The sequence below is a fragment of the Oreochromis aureus genome, linkage group 19 (assembly GCF_013358895.1).
Source record: "Oreochromis aureus strain Israel breed Guangdong linkage group 19, ZZ_aureus, whole genome shotgun sequence".
NCBI lineage: Eukaryota > Metazoa > Chordata > Actinopteri > Cichliformes > Cichlidae > Oreochromis > Oreochromis aureus.
In genome coordinates, this window is record NC_052960.1 from 19,819,025 (window position 1) to 19,834,168 (window position 15,144).

Sequence of the window (15,144 nt, forward strand, 5' to 3'; positions counted from 1 at the left end):
ATGGATCCATACTGGTAAATGGACTGGTTCATGTATAGTGCTTTTATACTCTGAATACATCTGAGTAATATGGAAGCCCATTTCCGCCACAAAAAAAAAAAAAAAGCTCAAAGCTTACTTAGCTCAAATTGAGCTGAGGCGAAATTTCGAGTTATTCACTGACAGTAATCAGTTATTCACTGATTGGCAGAGCTAACTCGAAATTTTGAGTTATTTTTCCTCAAAATTTCGAGTTAGCTCTGCCAATCAGTAATCTACGTGAATGACGTAATTTTCTTGTTACCGGGAAGGATATTGCGCAGAGGAATGTGCAACAAATTGGCGCTTTCGAGAGTACGTTTGCTGATAGTAACGCCATGTGATTCAGCTAATAACACAAGGATTTCATCATTTGTGAAGCCACGCTGAAAATACTCAATTTGTGCATTCATGACTGGCTGTAATACCGGTAGTTTAGCTGTAGCACTTGTAGCTGAGGGCTTCAGCTTCCAGGTAACAAGGAAATGACGTCATTCACGTAGATTACTGATTGGCAGCGCTAACTCGAAATTTCGAGTTACTTTTCTCAAAATTTTGAGTTAATAAGTCAAAATTTCAAGTTGCTTTTCTCGAAATTTCGAGTTACGGATACTTTTTTTTTTTTTAGTGGCGGAAACGGGCTTCCATAGAGTAACAACTTGCTCATTCACACAAACACTTTTTTCTACACGCATTCATTTTAAAAGAGAAGATGCTGAATAAACAAACATAAATAAAATAAAAGTATTTATTTGGAGTTGTGTGAAAATAATTGTAGAATAAATAGTATTAAACACGTGAATGGGTGAAAAAAGTCAACTCTGAATCATCGGTAAGAAGGAACATTTTATTCACAAGTACTGTAAAAGTAAAACACAAGCTGCCATATTGTACATTTATACACAGGGTCTGAAAATCCTATACAAAAACAAAGGTATTAGAAAATATGGGTTTTGATATGAAATATGACCTTACATATAATAATTTCTTGGAAAAAAGGTCTTGGTTTGGTAATAGTTCTTTAATTCATGAGCTAACCCCACATTAGTGAACACACAGAAATTATTGTAAAAAATTAGAATGGTAAAAAATGGAGTAGAAATCATTCTTAAAAGTGATTAAAAAATCTCATGCAGCATCTTCAGAGAGGGCCTGAGATAGTCCATCTTTGTAAAACAAAGAAAACAAAGTCGTATTTGTCATAGATATAGAAGTCAAACACAGCAAGATACGTCAAAGCCAGTCTGTTTTTCTGAACAATCATTTTCACCAATCATCTTTGTTGTCTCCGTGTCAGCTGTTTGATTCATAAGCACATTCTGGCAGCCATGAAGAGCTGATGCCATGATTGATTTTGCTAAATAATGCCGCTTTTTACTGAATCATCTCATGGACAAATTCTAGAGTCTTCATTTGAGACATTAGATCAACGTCAATAATTAGAAGATTAGTAGAGTAGATTTTGGGACAAAAGAGAACAAACTATGTGGTTGCCCTTACTCGGTAATGAGGTTCTTATAGTAGTTGCAGTAAATGTATTGGAATGCATAGAGCTGAGGCTTGGTAGCACTTAAAAAAAAGTAGTGTCTAACAGACTGGCTGACTTGTGCTCATCAGTGCTCCTTTTTATTTTACAGTATATAAAAAGCCCCCAGTCAAAGCCCATTTAGAGAAATAGTGGGCTCACTGATGGGCACCGGTAGAAGTGTAACCAGTCATATGATCATCGTAGGTGAGTGGAGGGAAGGTTACGTTGCATGACCACATACTGAGGCACCAGAAAGAATGGCTGAATCAAGAACAATCACTTATCGTCCATCACAGTGCCCCTCTGATTGATATGTTTTGGCTTAAACTTTTATTTTAGTGAGATAAACATGGGCAAGCACAGCTTGAATAAACTCTCCTTCCCACAACAAAACTGCTGCTCTACCTAAGTGCATCCACTGAGACCCATTTTGAACAAGGCAACTGGAGGAAAAAAAACATTCACTCTGCACTGCAAGCAGCTTTCACAGGCCAGCTGGCAGGAGGTGAGTGATGACAGCAAATACAGTCCTTGATGAAATAACATAGTCCAGTTTGAAAATTTAGAAAACTACAGAACCAGAGAGTTAACATAAGGCGCAGGAGGCTGAATGATCATGGATAAAATGCTGACTGAGGTTTGAAACAAGAGAAAAGGCAGTCTGGGAGAGCAATAACATTAGCTTATTGCTTTTTTCTTTTTACTTTATTTTTCCCCATAAAAAGGACATTTGTACACATCACATATTCATTTAATACACTATACAATGGAATATAAAATATTTTTCTTAAAAGCCATATGTTCAGGGAGTAGGTACGCTTAAGATACCTGCGCCATAGGAAAAATAACGACTCGAAACAAAACAATAAAAAAGGCACTTCCAGGTGTTGTTCATTGACTCTTGAGTAGGTGATGGCCACTGCTTTGCCATAGAGGCAACAGCGTTTGTGCTCACGTGTCATTCCTCTGCCGTGTCCTGGTAACGAGGCACTGTAGCTAGGTGGTCAAGATTTCCTCTGTTTACATGTTAAGATCCACTCTCATCTCACTTCTGTCTTTTGCTCTTCTTCACACTGACTGCTACATTTCATCTTTCTTTTTCTTCTCACTTCCTTTTCCTTTCCCGCTCCTACTTACTTTTGTCCTCAGACTTCGACTTCACGCAGCCCCTCCTGAGTGCCAGGTGTTGACATGCTGATGTCAAAGCACGTCACCATCATGACATGGGCCTTGCACAGGTTGACGCAGAACTCCAGCTCCTCTGTGGCCTGTGTCAAGGCCTCCAGGTACTCTGGAGATTCTTTATCCAAATTTTGGTCCACCTCAACTGTTGGAATGAGGAAAGCAGGATTTAGTTACATTGTCTGCTACCAAAGTTTATTTGTCATCTTACTCTCAAAGGAAGTGACTTACACTCTCCTGTCCACTTGCTGGGGTCCATCATCAGTCTGGCCTTCGTGTCTTCCAGCTCCTCCAATAACACTTGATGCTTTGCCCTCACTTCCTTCACTTGCTGTTGCCTTCTCTCAAGCATCTTCAGCTTACTGTTAAAATACAGCAGGCCCTGAGGGGAAAAAGACAGATTATACTGATTTAAGTAACTATCAAAAATGCAGTTAAAAAGTTCAAAAAGTTGCATTAGATAAAAAAGAGAAGCTATCAGTAAACTTCATCGATAAACGTGAAATAAAGTCAAACAGATAATACACTACTCGCTGGTAATACAGTCTGTGCTGCTTTTAATTAAACATCAGTTTCTCTGAAAAATGAGCTCACCTTGTCAACGTCTTGGAATGGTTGCTGAACACAGGATTGGAAAAAATAAAACAAATAAAACTAGTTAGTGTGTTGTATATTAAAACATATTCTGTTTGCAATGGATTTTAATTGGAATTTTGTAATAGGTGCAAAAAACAGTAAAAGAACTAAACTGACATTGATGATGAGGAGAAAAGTAAATCAGACTACCACCTGTCGTTGATTTCATATGTATAAGTTTAGAAAAATCCCCCTCCAGCTGCACTTCATGGAAGCAGTTAATGACCCAGGAGGAGTCAGCTATGCAAACTGCTCAGTGATGACTGCTGTCATTGAGCTGATTTGGGTTGGTGTCAGGTGTCCTCGCAATCATCGCACATTCTCTGACCAATCTTTTCACCGCAGTCTTCTTTTTCATTTTTACACCCCACCGTATCACCACCACATTCAGCAGTGAGGCGAGTCATCAGTCATACTCAGACCAATTAACCCTCATTGGTAATTGCCTCCTGAACTCTTGACATTCCCAAGCAGTGCTGCCAAAATACCAAGCACTGGGAATCTGGAGACGCAGACATTTTAACTCCAGGATTTGCCACCGAGCTGGCTGAAGGTCAGACGTCTGGGACATATTATTCCTGTCCTGTTCTTTAAAAAGAAGCTGGGGAGAAGGGAGCTAAGACATTCCCACACTGCAAGTCAATGTGATTGTATCTTAAAGGATGTATGGCATCGATGTTGCAGATGCAAAATGCTGCTAAGGCTTAGCAAGTGGGATTTACATGGCCTCAACCCAGACTTCACATTACCCAAAACAGGGTTCAGAAAGATGAACCACTAAACCAGCAAAACAAGCCAGCTGTGACCTGTGTCTGCTCACCTCTGCGGTTTCCTCCTGACGCCGCCTTTGGAGCCGTTCCACATCGTCGATCTCATACACCTTGATCTCAAAGGGTTCCTTCAGTGGTCCAGACATAGGAGGCAAGTCCACCCACTGACCTGCTGTGCTCACCTTCTTCCCCAGAGATGCTGTGTCTGGCAGGGGTGCTGGGATTAGCCGTCTTCTTTGGAAGCCTAAAGCACCAGGCAGACAGGCACCAATTAGATTGCTAACATACAACAGCAGCATTTGCTAGGATCTATAGGAAAATATATATAAATCCCACTCTGAGATATAAAGTGATGCCAGGCTTTACAGTGGTTGGCTGAGCTGTGGCGACTGCATACTTATAAGAGTTTCATGAGATATGTGGATTCAAAAGGTTGGTTTATCTCACATGAATTGAAATAGTTAAACACGAGGCAATGGCCTACATAAAAATCCCCATGTTCAACTCTTATTTGATCAATACACAGATCAAAGATGCCTTGTCTGAAACATTCATTAACGTTTTTCGCATTTACTCTGCGTATGAATTATGCATGCTGCTGATTCAGAAGGAAACAAAATCCGATGAAATGCCCATTTGTGGTTGTAATAACAATGGATCCACAAATTTATGGTTGATTTCCTCTGAGACAGCACATATTTATTACTCGGGTGTGCGCCACGATATGTATATCACAATATTTGTGAATATTACCCATTTCTAGATTATGTGTAAAACCCCCAAAACCCAAATTAGTTTCTCACCGTTTGCTCTCTTCTTGGGATACTTGGAGCTCTTTGCTCTCCCTGAAGTTGAAAAGCCGCTCTCGCTCATAGAGTCGTGGGCAGAGGAAGCGCTGCCTGTGGCTTCACTGTCACGGATCATGCTTTCATATCCGCTGCTGCCACCGCTGTGGTAGAACAGAGCTGTGCGTCCCATCGCCGGAGGCAGCTCCCCGCTCAACACGCTGCTGTTGTCACTGCCGTGGCCACTGCTGTAGCGCTGAGGCCGCCTGGGTGCTGTGATTTTACTGTATGGAGAAGGCAGCATGGCTACTGGGGATTTGTCATCACTCACATTCACCCCGCTGTCATTCCCGCTGTCTGAGTCTGCTGAAGCTTTCACGTGTTTTCCTGATATGTTGCCTGTTGCCAGTTCACTCACACGGCTATTTGCAGCTCTAATGGCCTGCTTTGTGCCCATGATAGTGCCTCTTCCAGGCTTGCTGGTGACTGCAGCGGTGGTCCGAGGAGCCGATGTCCGTCCAGAAGGAGGGAGGTTGGCATTAGTGTTTCTGGTAGACGGGGCGGCCAAAGATTTTGTGGAGGAGCTTAAGCCCTTGGAGCTGTTGGCTGATAGTGAACGTGCCTTAGAACCATTAACAGCTCCCAATGATCTGGGATTTACAGAAGCTTTTACCTGTCCAGGTTTGCTGACATTTCCTCCACTTGGGGAGGATGGACAGGAAGCAATAGGAGCGCTGGATGAATTGGGAATACCGAATCGCGAAATGGACTTGTTTGATTTGCTACTACTGCTGCCAAGACTTGCCCCGCTGTTCTCTCTACTAAGCGCAGCTCTGGAACCTGATAAGGACAGACTTTCACACCTTTCCAGGGATATCTGACTGCCATAGTGCTGCCCAGCCTCTCCTCTAGGCCCTTTGGCCTTCAAGCTGGAGGTAACTTTGGCCGTGTTGAGGCTGGAGGTTTTGAAACTGTCTACTCTGTGGCATACCTCAAGCTCATCTTCTGATACAGCCGCCCTCGCTCCATAGGTCCTTCCTGCCTCCCCATATGCTGTCTTTAAGGCACTTTGGGGCAGCAGTGTCTTCGTCTTATGGTCAAGACTGGATTTTCTCACTGGAGGGGGAGGAGGCATGGTGCAGTCGGGTTTAGCGGAATTGCTCGCTTTCTGTGAGTTGGCCTTGTTTTTCCCCAGAGAGGAAAATTTAAGGCTTGTGGCAGATGCAACAATATCTTGGCTTCCCTTGTAGTCCGCGTTGGAATGAATGACGGGCACTGTTCCCAGGGTGGTGGCACCTCGTCTCAGCTGAGGCATTTTGCTGGGTGGATTCCTGCTGGCTGATTTCTCACAGCCATCAACCACCCTTTGGGATGAGGTAGACCCCTGCACATTGGGAGAGCGAGGTACACTGTTGGTGTTGCTGGACGTTTTGCTGGAAGGGATGCCACTGGGGGGATTTCTGAGAAATCTGCTGGTGTTGCTGGAGTCAGAAAACTGAGGTTCAGAGTGGTTGTCAATGCACTTCCAAGGATCTTCCTGTTTAACCTCTTGCCTTAGTGGCTCTCTACTGCTGCTGCTGCTACTGCTGCTGCTATGAGAGATAGATGAGGTAGGTTTAATCTTCCTGGGAAGACTGGAGTGGACTATAGTTGGGCCCTGTGGGGAGGAGCTAAGCGAGTGAGCTTTAGTTATTTTGGATGTAAATTTTAGGGAGCCTTTTGCTGATTCCGGTGACGGGGGGCACTTTGTCAGTGATAGCTTGCTCGAGGCGGCGCTATCACTGTCTAGTTCAGAAAAACTAAATCCGCTGTCATTTAGGGAGTTCTTGGCATTTCTAGGCGAGGAGACACAATTAAACATGTCCAAGGAGTCAAAGTAAACGGTGGCCTCTGGGCCCATGTGTTTGGCCTGTGGAAGGAAGACGTCTGTGGAATGAGCCCCTTCGCTTTCCAAGGTGCAGACACTAACCTCACTCAGCCAAGAACTGATAGATGAACCTCTGCTGTCTATACACGCCATCCCTCCTTCCTGAGGGGCTGTGACCACTGAAATGTTCACCTCTGACCCTCCAGCGGCTGATGTGTAGGCATCGAATTCATCATTGATGCTACTGATGATGCTGACAGGTCGAGAACCAGAGGCCAGGGCCTGAAGAGAGCAGTCACTGTTAAAGCTAATAATGCTCGATGGCCGGCCTTGATCTACTATACTGCCTATAGATAGCTCCTCCACCACAGTGAACACCAGCTCATCCTCTCCGTTCAGCTCCACAGGCTGCTGCAGGGTGACGGTCGCTCTAAGGATGTCCCGGTCCAGACATCTTTCCCTCAACGTCGAGCGTACCTGGCACACCTCCACCGGAGCTCTAAGTAAAGGCGAAGTGCACGGATCCCTTCTTTTCGCAGCTTGGTGGCTCATTCCCACAGGTGGCATTCTGGTGCTTGATCTTTCCTCATTGTCAGTATTTTCTCTCTGCTGTGAAGGAGGCGGGGCTGGCTTTGGCAAGGATTTCTTGCTGGAGTAAATCTTCTCCCTCACCACAGGTTCAGTAGGTGGGGTAGCGGCAGGTGCCAGTTTGTTTGCACTAACCTTGTTTTCTGAAACCAAGGCCTTCTCACCATCAGCCCTGGTCCTGCAAACATTTTGAACACTCTCTGATGGTACCCTTTCCACAGGCATGCATTGCCTCTTGGCACTGTCAACTTTAGATTTGGCACTGGGACTGCAAGATGGCTGCGGGGGGACCAATTTAGGAGATTGTTTGGGTGAGATACCCTCTTGGTTGTAAGAAATATTTGCTACAGTCTTTGGTGAAACAGAGCTTTGGCTCTCTTTAGATTTGTCCATCTTGGGGCTAGCCTGGGATCGTTTTCCCTCTCCAACAAAAGCAGTAGGTTCCTCACTGCCATCTATGCACTCAAGCCTCTCTTGCAGTTCAGCAAATGTGTTGCATTTAAAGAAATGGTCTCTGTCCAGAGGGCCCTCTTTTGCAGACTTCTTCTTGTTCAGAGAAGGGATAATTGGAACAAAGGCAGGTGGGCCTTCATTGTCACTAAGCTCCCTGTCTGAGATTGCAGTTCCCCCAGGGCCCACATAAATAACAGTATCACAAGACTGCTCACTACTAGAGGAGTATTCTGGGTCACTGAGCAAACAGGGCAGGTCTGGGTCCAGGGCTACTGTCCGAGGGTGAAAAGGCCTGAGGTGGGGGGGCCTCCGGATCCTCCCTTCCTCACACGAGCTTTCACCTCCAGATGAACTAGATGCATACTGCAAAACCAAGTTAGAACAGAGTAGAGATTTGGAAATGATCTCACAAAATGATGGAAGGAAAATTAACATAACAGACTTTGCAATTTACAAAATCACTTTAATTCTTATAATTTAGAGCAGATTCATATCTTACTAGTTTGCAGCAAAATCCATTTCAGAGCATATTTTAATTCCTATAATATTACCGGTCAATATTTATCTAGAGGTTAAAAGTGCACATCAATAGCCCCACAGAAGCTAATGTCAATAATGCAAATTGTTGTCTGCGGCCTGTATTATAATCATAACGGGGACTAAATAAATATATGCTGTCATTTCACCTAATTATCTGGAGCATATATTTCCCTAATCTAAGGGAATACATTACACACTTCCTTAGGCAGTGGTATTGATTACATGATTATGTGCTGAGGAGCTGAGAGAAACTAGCTCTGACTTACTGCACTAATAATATTTCATTTGTGGGAGCATTAACACATTCATTTGCGTAATAGCTCCAAAATTACACGAGGAAGACAAATTTAAGGACTTTAATAATGCCGTGATTTATGATGAAGGTAATTAAAATTACGCATGCACATTAGGAATGTAATTGCTACAATAGCAACACTTAATGATGAAATAATGTTTAATAACGATTACTCTTCATTTATCATTTATAAACAATGAGCAACATTAAATGGAGCTTTATTAAGATTTATAAGGATTATAATAAGTTCCTAAATTATACAAATGCATCGTTAGTGGTGTCACTGGAATTTCATATTGCTTGTTCATCGGTTTATCAGTGTGTTACTGCACATGTTTACAGACGGTACCTTAGATTTCTTCTTTCTCATTCGGTGGATCCGGGATGCCAGCTGGATAGTGGTGAGCGAATCAGCATAGTTGGCTGGGGAATCTGAGATGTGGGCAATCATAGTTGTTCTGCAGTTGATGTTGCCAAGGGACTCCCTCAGCAGCATTGTCAGTTTGCTGTCTCTACAGGGAGCATTTACATTGTTATTAGCAAACAGCCCAGTAATATTTCACTGGGGCGGGCACGTTAAATCCTCCGAGCTGAAAAACACTCCCAAATGACAAGTCATTAATCTTTTCATACTTGAGTAACTACAATATAATCTTGTGCAACCCCAGTGAAAGCTGTTGTGCAGCTAACTAAACAAACTAAACAGTCGCACAGAAAAAGCTGCAAGGTTGACAACACATGCGGTGACTTGCCTGAAACAATTAACATATAGATACAGTTTCTTGGAAGCTAAAACGCAGCCGACTCTAAAACCTCATGTTGGTGTTCTCACCTGTAGGGTACATGCTTCGCTCCATTTGTTAAAGCCATTATGACGTTTCCCAGTGCATTCAGGGAAAGACACAAGCCTCCTCCTCCATCTCTGCTTTTACTCAGGACCTTTTCGCAGCTCCCCAAGTCGATAAGGTGCAGCCTGCTCCGTCCACCCGACACTGCCAACGGCAGAAGAAGAACCAGGTGAGCGAAACAGACACTCCCTATGTGGAGTAAGTTGCCTGTACAAAGTGCCCCGATGACAGGAGTGGCATAGCTGTGTTTGAGCTGTCTGGATTATTTATGAGTAAGACTGCAGCCAGACTGCTAAACCTCCACCAGATGTGTAACTCATGGCAACAAGGAGTCTCCTTTGGTGAGACACGTAAAACGAGAGAATCTACTGACAATTAGAAACACAGTCCCCCATCTAATAATTTAAAAATGCAGACAGGGCGAATGCCAGCGTCTGTCCTTGTAAATCACAGAGCTACACATTTTCCTGTTGGTGATTGATGTTGTTCATACACCAGCAGGCTTTACTTACTCTTAACCACAATGTATTACAAGCATGCAAATACATTTCTGTTTTGCAGAGACCAGAATTAATTCATCAATTGCAAAAAAGAGCCTGCGATTTTCCATTAAAAGCTAAAGTGCGATCAAATCCACTTAGCCATCTAAAGAGCTTATGTTTTAAAAAAAAAACCCAACAACAATTAGCAATAACTAAATGGAGGAACCTGTTAATCTAGATTAGCTTGTATTTTAGTACATTTTGGAGCAAGTGTGGACTTCATTCACTAATCTGGCTGCTTGCGCATGGTTCACTCTATAATTTTCTACTATAAATTTGTAGGCACAACTTTCTGGTCCTATGCTGCAGGGCAGTAGTAATGCAATAATACTAACTTCCCCCTTTTCCAGTCTTCTCCATGCGGTACTGGTAAATGTGCAGTGTGAACAGCATGTGGGAGTTCCGTCGCTCGTCCTCATCAACATTCGGTCTGCTGGTGCTCCGGGCAGCAATGGCTGCATCCAAGAAGAAGGCGGCTTTCTCAGCAGTTGGGGCACGAAGCTCACTCTGGTTTTGAAGCTGAAGGGTGGAAAGGAAAACCAGAGAATAAGGTCAGGGTATCCGAAAAAGGACTGATGTTTAAAAGAGAAAAGAGAGAGAGAGAAACGAGAAAGAGAAGGTAACCAGTTAATTGGACTCTGCCACGCATTTCTTGCCCATTAGATTGGGTCTCAGGGGCTATTAAAACAGCAGATATGCACACAGTGGGAGGAGGATTAGGAGAGGTAATAGTGGAGCAGGAGGCAGGGGCTCTTCACCTCAACATGATGTGATGATGGCAGTGGTGGGATACAGAAGGAAAGGAAGGAGGAGGCGGAAGAGAGAAGGCACACATAGCTGCTGAAGGAAGCGCAAGAGGGAGATTCATAGTACTGCACACCCTTTGAAGTTAGAGTCCATGCATATCCACCAAAAACAACATCTGACAGCAACACCTGTGAGAGCCTTCAAACATACAGTCACAACCCCCCTCTGCTATTCCCACTCCCACCACACACACACACACACCCAGTAATACTTCTATGGTGTTATAGAGGGCTGACACTAATACATCAGTAATAGATGCTGACGGATGCTGACAGAAGAGTCAATACAAAGGTAAGAAGAAAGCCATCAATACCACAGAAGGGTTGGGTAGAAATATAAAGCAAGGGTTTTAAGAGCAGGTAGGGTAGGAAGTCACGGGAGATAAAAACACACACACATATATATGTATACACACACTGCACTCGAAGAACTTTAAACATCTTTGAGGAAAAAAAAGAGCTAGAGCCTAGACAGTAAAAGATCAATACTCAGTCAGACTAATATTTTATAACCCACAGAGAGAATGAAAGGATCAGTGAACAAAGAAAAAGTGGAGAGATGGAACACTTCTCACCTGAGTGCCACAGATGGGATCCTCTCTCAGGTGGATTCCCGGGGATTGGCCTTCCTGCAGGCTGCCTGCCGACACCTCAGACAGCAAGTCCTTTAGCTCCTCATCTTTTCCAAAGATTTCCACGGCAGACACGCGGACTGAGAAGCGCGTGCCCGTCTTCTCCTTGCGCTCGTTGATGAGCTTGAAGAGCCAAGAAATGGCACAGGGCACAATGCCTAGGCTTTGAGTGGAGCTGTCTTTGCCAATCATGGTGTATGTCTTGCCTGAGGATGTAAGAAAGGAGGAGGGGGGGTGGAAATGAAAATATTGCCTTGTGTCTGGAAGCCAGCTGCACTCACTATATGTTCAAAATAAAATTGCTTCTTTTATCAACCTGTCTGAAATAGGCCTGAAGTTCACAAAGAAATAGGCGCTGGCATTGGATATTTTCTGAAGGGTTATTCTGCTAAACAAATGGTGCTGAAAAAATTAATAACAGCAGATGTGGAGGATTTGAGGTAATATTCGGAAAGGCAAAAATAAAATAATAATACCTTTTTTTCCTTTAAATCAAATGCTAATCCAAGGACCTGTTCCAGACACAGCCACTCTGCACAGAATTACAGAAACTGGAAACAGCTGCATGAGAAAAGCAGGCCCTTCAGCCTAAGAACACTGGCCAGGCCAATTACTAAGATTTTAATTACAGACTGAGCCCTGAAGCCTGAATGCAGCACTTTACCCCTCACCCCCACACCAGACTCACTATCCATTCCTTTTCCTTCAATCACCCATTCCTTGACTCACCCCAGTGCACCGCTAAGCCAATTGTGGACATCAAGTGTAGCTAACAAAGAGCAATGAGAGTTTTCTTTGGCTAACAAAGGCACTTCTCTAATCTGTTGCCAGTGGAGAAGCTTACCGAGCTTTACTTGGCCAAAGCAGAAGATGCAGCCGTCTGCACCATTCACCACAGATTGGATGACCTCAGCTACTGTCCCTGAGCACACCTCAGCCTGTGGAAAAACACAAAGAGACAGGGCCTTCACAGTCAGTTTGCAATTCGAGGAACACTGTAAAACAGGCACAGTGAGCATTTGGCATTGCTTACACCAATTCATGTTATTAGTTTCAGTATTTTTCATGACACAAGTGTGTGTGTGTGTGTGTGTGTGTGTGTGTGTGTGTGTGTGTGTGTGTGTGTGTGTGTGTGTGTGTGTGTGTGTGTTTGTTTGTTAATGTCTGTTTCCATGTCTTGCATGTCGAGGCTTATTTCTGCAATCTGTTTCAGCAGAGGTCCTCTGGGGCAAGGCTTCAGCAGCAAAGGCCCCTTCCCATACATCACACAGCAAACAAGACCTCTAACAGCAGAACAGCTCTGTTAGCCACCAGCAGTGCCGTCCCAGCAGCACAATCTAGCAGCTTGGCCTCAACTATGTAGCAGAAACATTTAGTCTTTAGCCATCAGCAGCTTACTTAATTTAAAAAAAATTGCTCAAAGTAGGTAGCATGCTACAAAATCTGAGGTTTTTCTGGGTATCCTACACAGGTGATGACATCTTACACTCTGCTGTCATAGTTATTTAGAGTTCGCTGCACCATGGCGACATGCAAACAATACTTCAGATTACCTTAGATTTTCTGTTGATTTTGTCTTTGAGCAAAAACAGATTGAGTCATTCTCTTAAAAGACTATGGTGTTTGTCTTAATCTGAGAAGAGAGCAAATCTGATCCGCTCCTAAGTCACATGTACTAAACATACTGTATATCTGACCTTTGACTTTGATCTCAGGCTTATGCCTGCTGTGTCTTCCAAATGGCTGAGGTTAGATATAGCTGTCCTATGAAAGGAGTGGTTAGATATAAGTGGAGTGGATTCAAATCATTCCTTAGAGGGCTTAAAAGCCCAGCTGTTAGGCCCATGTTGCTAAGAATGCCCCTTGACCCAAGAAAGGCATTTTTTTCTCTAAGCCTCTGGTCACACCCTGCAAGTATAAAGACGTCCCTTTGCCCTTGAGAGGCTGAATTCCCTGATAACACATAGAAAAATAGCTCTCTTGCTCTAATACACACACACACACACACACACACACACACACACACACACACACACACACACACACACACACAAACACTGGCCCTTACTTGTGAAGCATCCTGGGTAAAAACAGCATCGAAGGCAAATATCTTTGGGACGGCCACAGTGGCGGATCTCCTGTGCCCTGAACTAGAGTGTGGGCTGGACGCGGGATCGTAGAGGGTCAGCTGCTTCTTCCTGCTGTCTACTTTCAAGAAAGACTGAGACTCTGAGGAGTCTGCAGCCTCCAGAGATGGACAGATACGCATCATCACTTTCACCTAAAGCAACATCAAATAAGCAAAAAGAGAAAACAGCAGTGCATTAGAAATTGAGATGGCACAAAAACACAACAAAAAGACAGACATTTTGATTATTGTGCACTAAGCGAAGAGACAGGAAAAACATATGGCAGGCATTCAATATAAAAGTTGCAAACTGAAGGTCCCTCAGCGTTTATGCATTAAGATCACGTTCACTTTGTCAGAGCTGATGGACACTGAAAGTTACCATGGAAACTCTCCCTGGGTCAACACATTGGCTAATGGTGTTAGTAAAAGGCAGCAAGGTGAGTATTGAAAGTCACAGCTGAAAATGTTGGAAATTGGTGTGTGTGCAGCTCCCTGCTGGGGGATTATCCCACTAGAGATTGTTTTTTCTGGACCAGGAACAGCTCACCAGCGTGGGAGTGCAGGAGCATATGCCCTCCCTGCCTGTTGTTCCACCTCCTAACTCTCCTTTTTCTTTCCTTTCCCTCTATTGCCTGCAAAACGACTGGCCGTCAAGCGACCCACCCTGCTACATTCTGAGACTTATTATATTTATAAAATGAGCGTAGAGTCTTCCACAGGTCAACATATAGTTCTTGATGCCAACATGGTACACTAAACATGATCGCATCTTGCATCTAAAGATGTTGATTCATTAACATGCCCATTCATGCCTTGTGGTAGGACCTCTTACAGACAATCTATGTCTCTAATGCATAGATGCACAGTTTGTGGTTTGTGTGGATGTGCTTATGTGTCAGGCTATATGACACCTCTTTAGAAATTCTGACATCTCTATATTGCTTTACAATCTGATGGTCAGATAGCGCCACTTCTATTTCTCCAAAGGCTCTCTGGAAAATATATCTGTGACTGACAGGGAACAGAAATGGCTCTTTGGATATGTTTAGCAGTCTTTAGAGTCCCTGTCAACTCCCAGAGTATTTAGTGCTGCGCCTAACATTACATCAGCTGAATCGCTTCTGTCCTATAGTATACATGACAGGGAACTCAATCCAGAGTCATTTTAAAGCTTGTTGAAAAAGTACCTATGGTGCCTCTCAGGCACTGAAATAAAACCCTTAAAATACAACCAACTCTCTTCCCTTTTTGACATAAGGCTGCTTTGCTCAGCTCAGGACTCTCCACCATCTTCACGCCTACACAAAAGGACCATTCTTCCCTGACTCGTATATTAATATTGCTACAGATCTAGACTCCAGCATGCACAAACAATGTGGCTGGAAAACCCTTTCTTTCAGTGAGTGAATTCATCGTGGATACCACAGGCCAAGTGCAAGCACTCTTTATACTCCACAGGGGGCTCTTGTTGTGACTGACAAGTGCATATGTTGAGTGAATTATATTTGCTATGTCATTTAAAC

At 43.7% G+C, this 15,144-nt stretch overlaps 1 protein-coding gene across 3 annotated transcripts in view; it reads right to left on the bottom strand.

Moving 5' to 3' along the window:
* Positions 1-851: 851 nt before the first annotated feature.
* kif26ab (kinesin family member 26Ab) overlaps positions 852-15,144 on the bottom strand; it is a 63,902-nt gene continuing 49,609 nt past the window's right edge. For all 3 annotated transcript variants that reach the window (XM_039603513.1, XM_039603514.1, XM_039603515.1), the window contains 11 exons: positions 13,559-13,771; positions 12,335-12,428; positions 11,434-11,696; positions 10,388-10,571; positions 9,495-9,654; positions 9,012-9,174; positions 4,938-8,190; positions 4,185-4,378; positions 3,323-3,346; positions 2,960-3,110; positions 852-2,873 (listed from right to left, as the gene is read on the bottom strand). In XM_039603513.1, the coding sequence (XP_039459447.1) occupies positions 2,692-2,873; positions 2,960-3,110; positions 3,323-3,346; positions 4,185-4,378; positions 4,938-8,190; positions 9,012-9,174; positions 9,495-9,654; positions 10,388-10,571; positions 11,434-11,696; positions 12,335-12,428; positions 13,559-13,771 (4,881 nt within the window). In that variant the 3' untranslated portion in view covers positions 852-2,691. The remainder of the gene's footprint in view (positions 2,874-2,959; positions 3,111-3,322; positions 3,347-4,184; positions 4,379-4,937; positions 8,191-9,011; positions 9,175-9,494; positions 9,655-10,387; positions 10,572-11,433; positions 11,697-12,334; positions 12,429-13,558; positions 13,772-15,144) is intronic.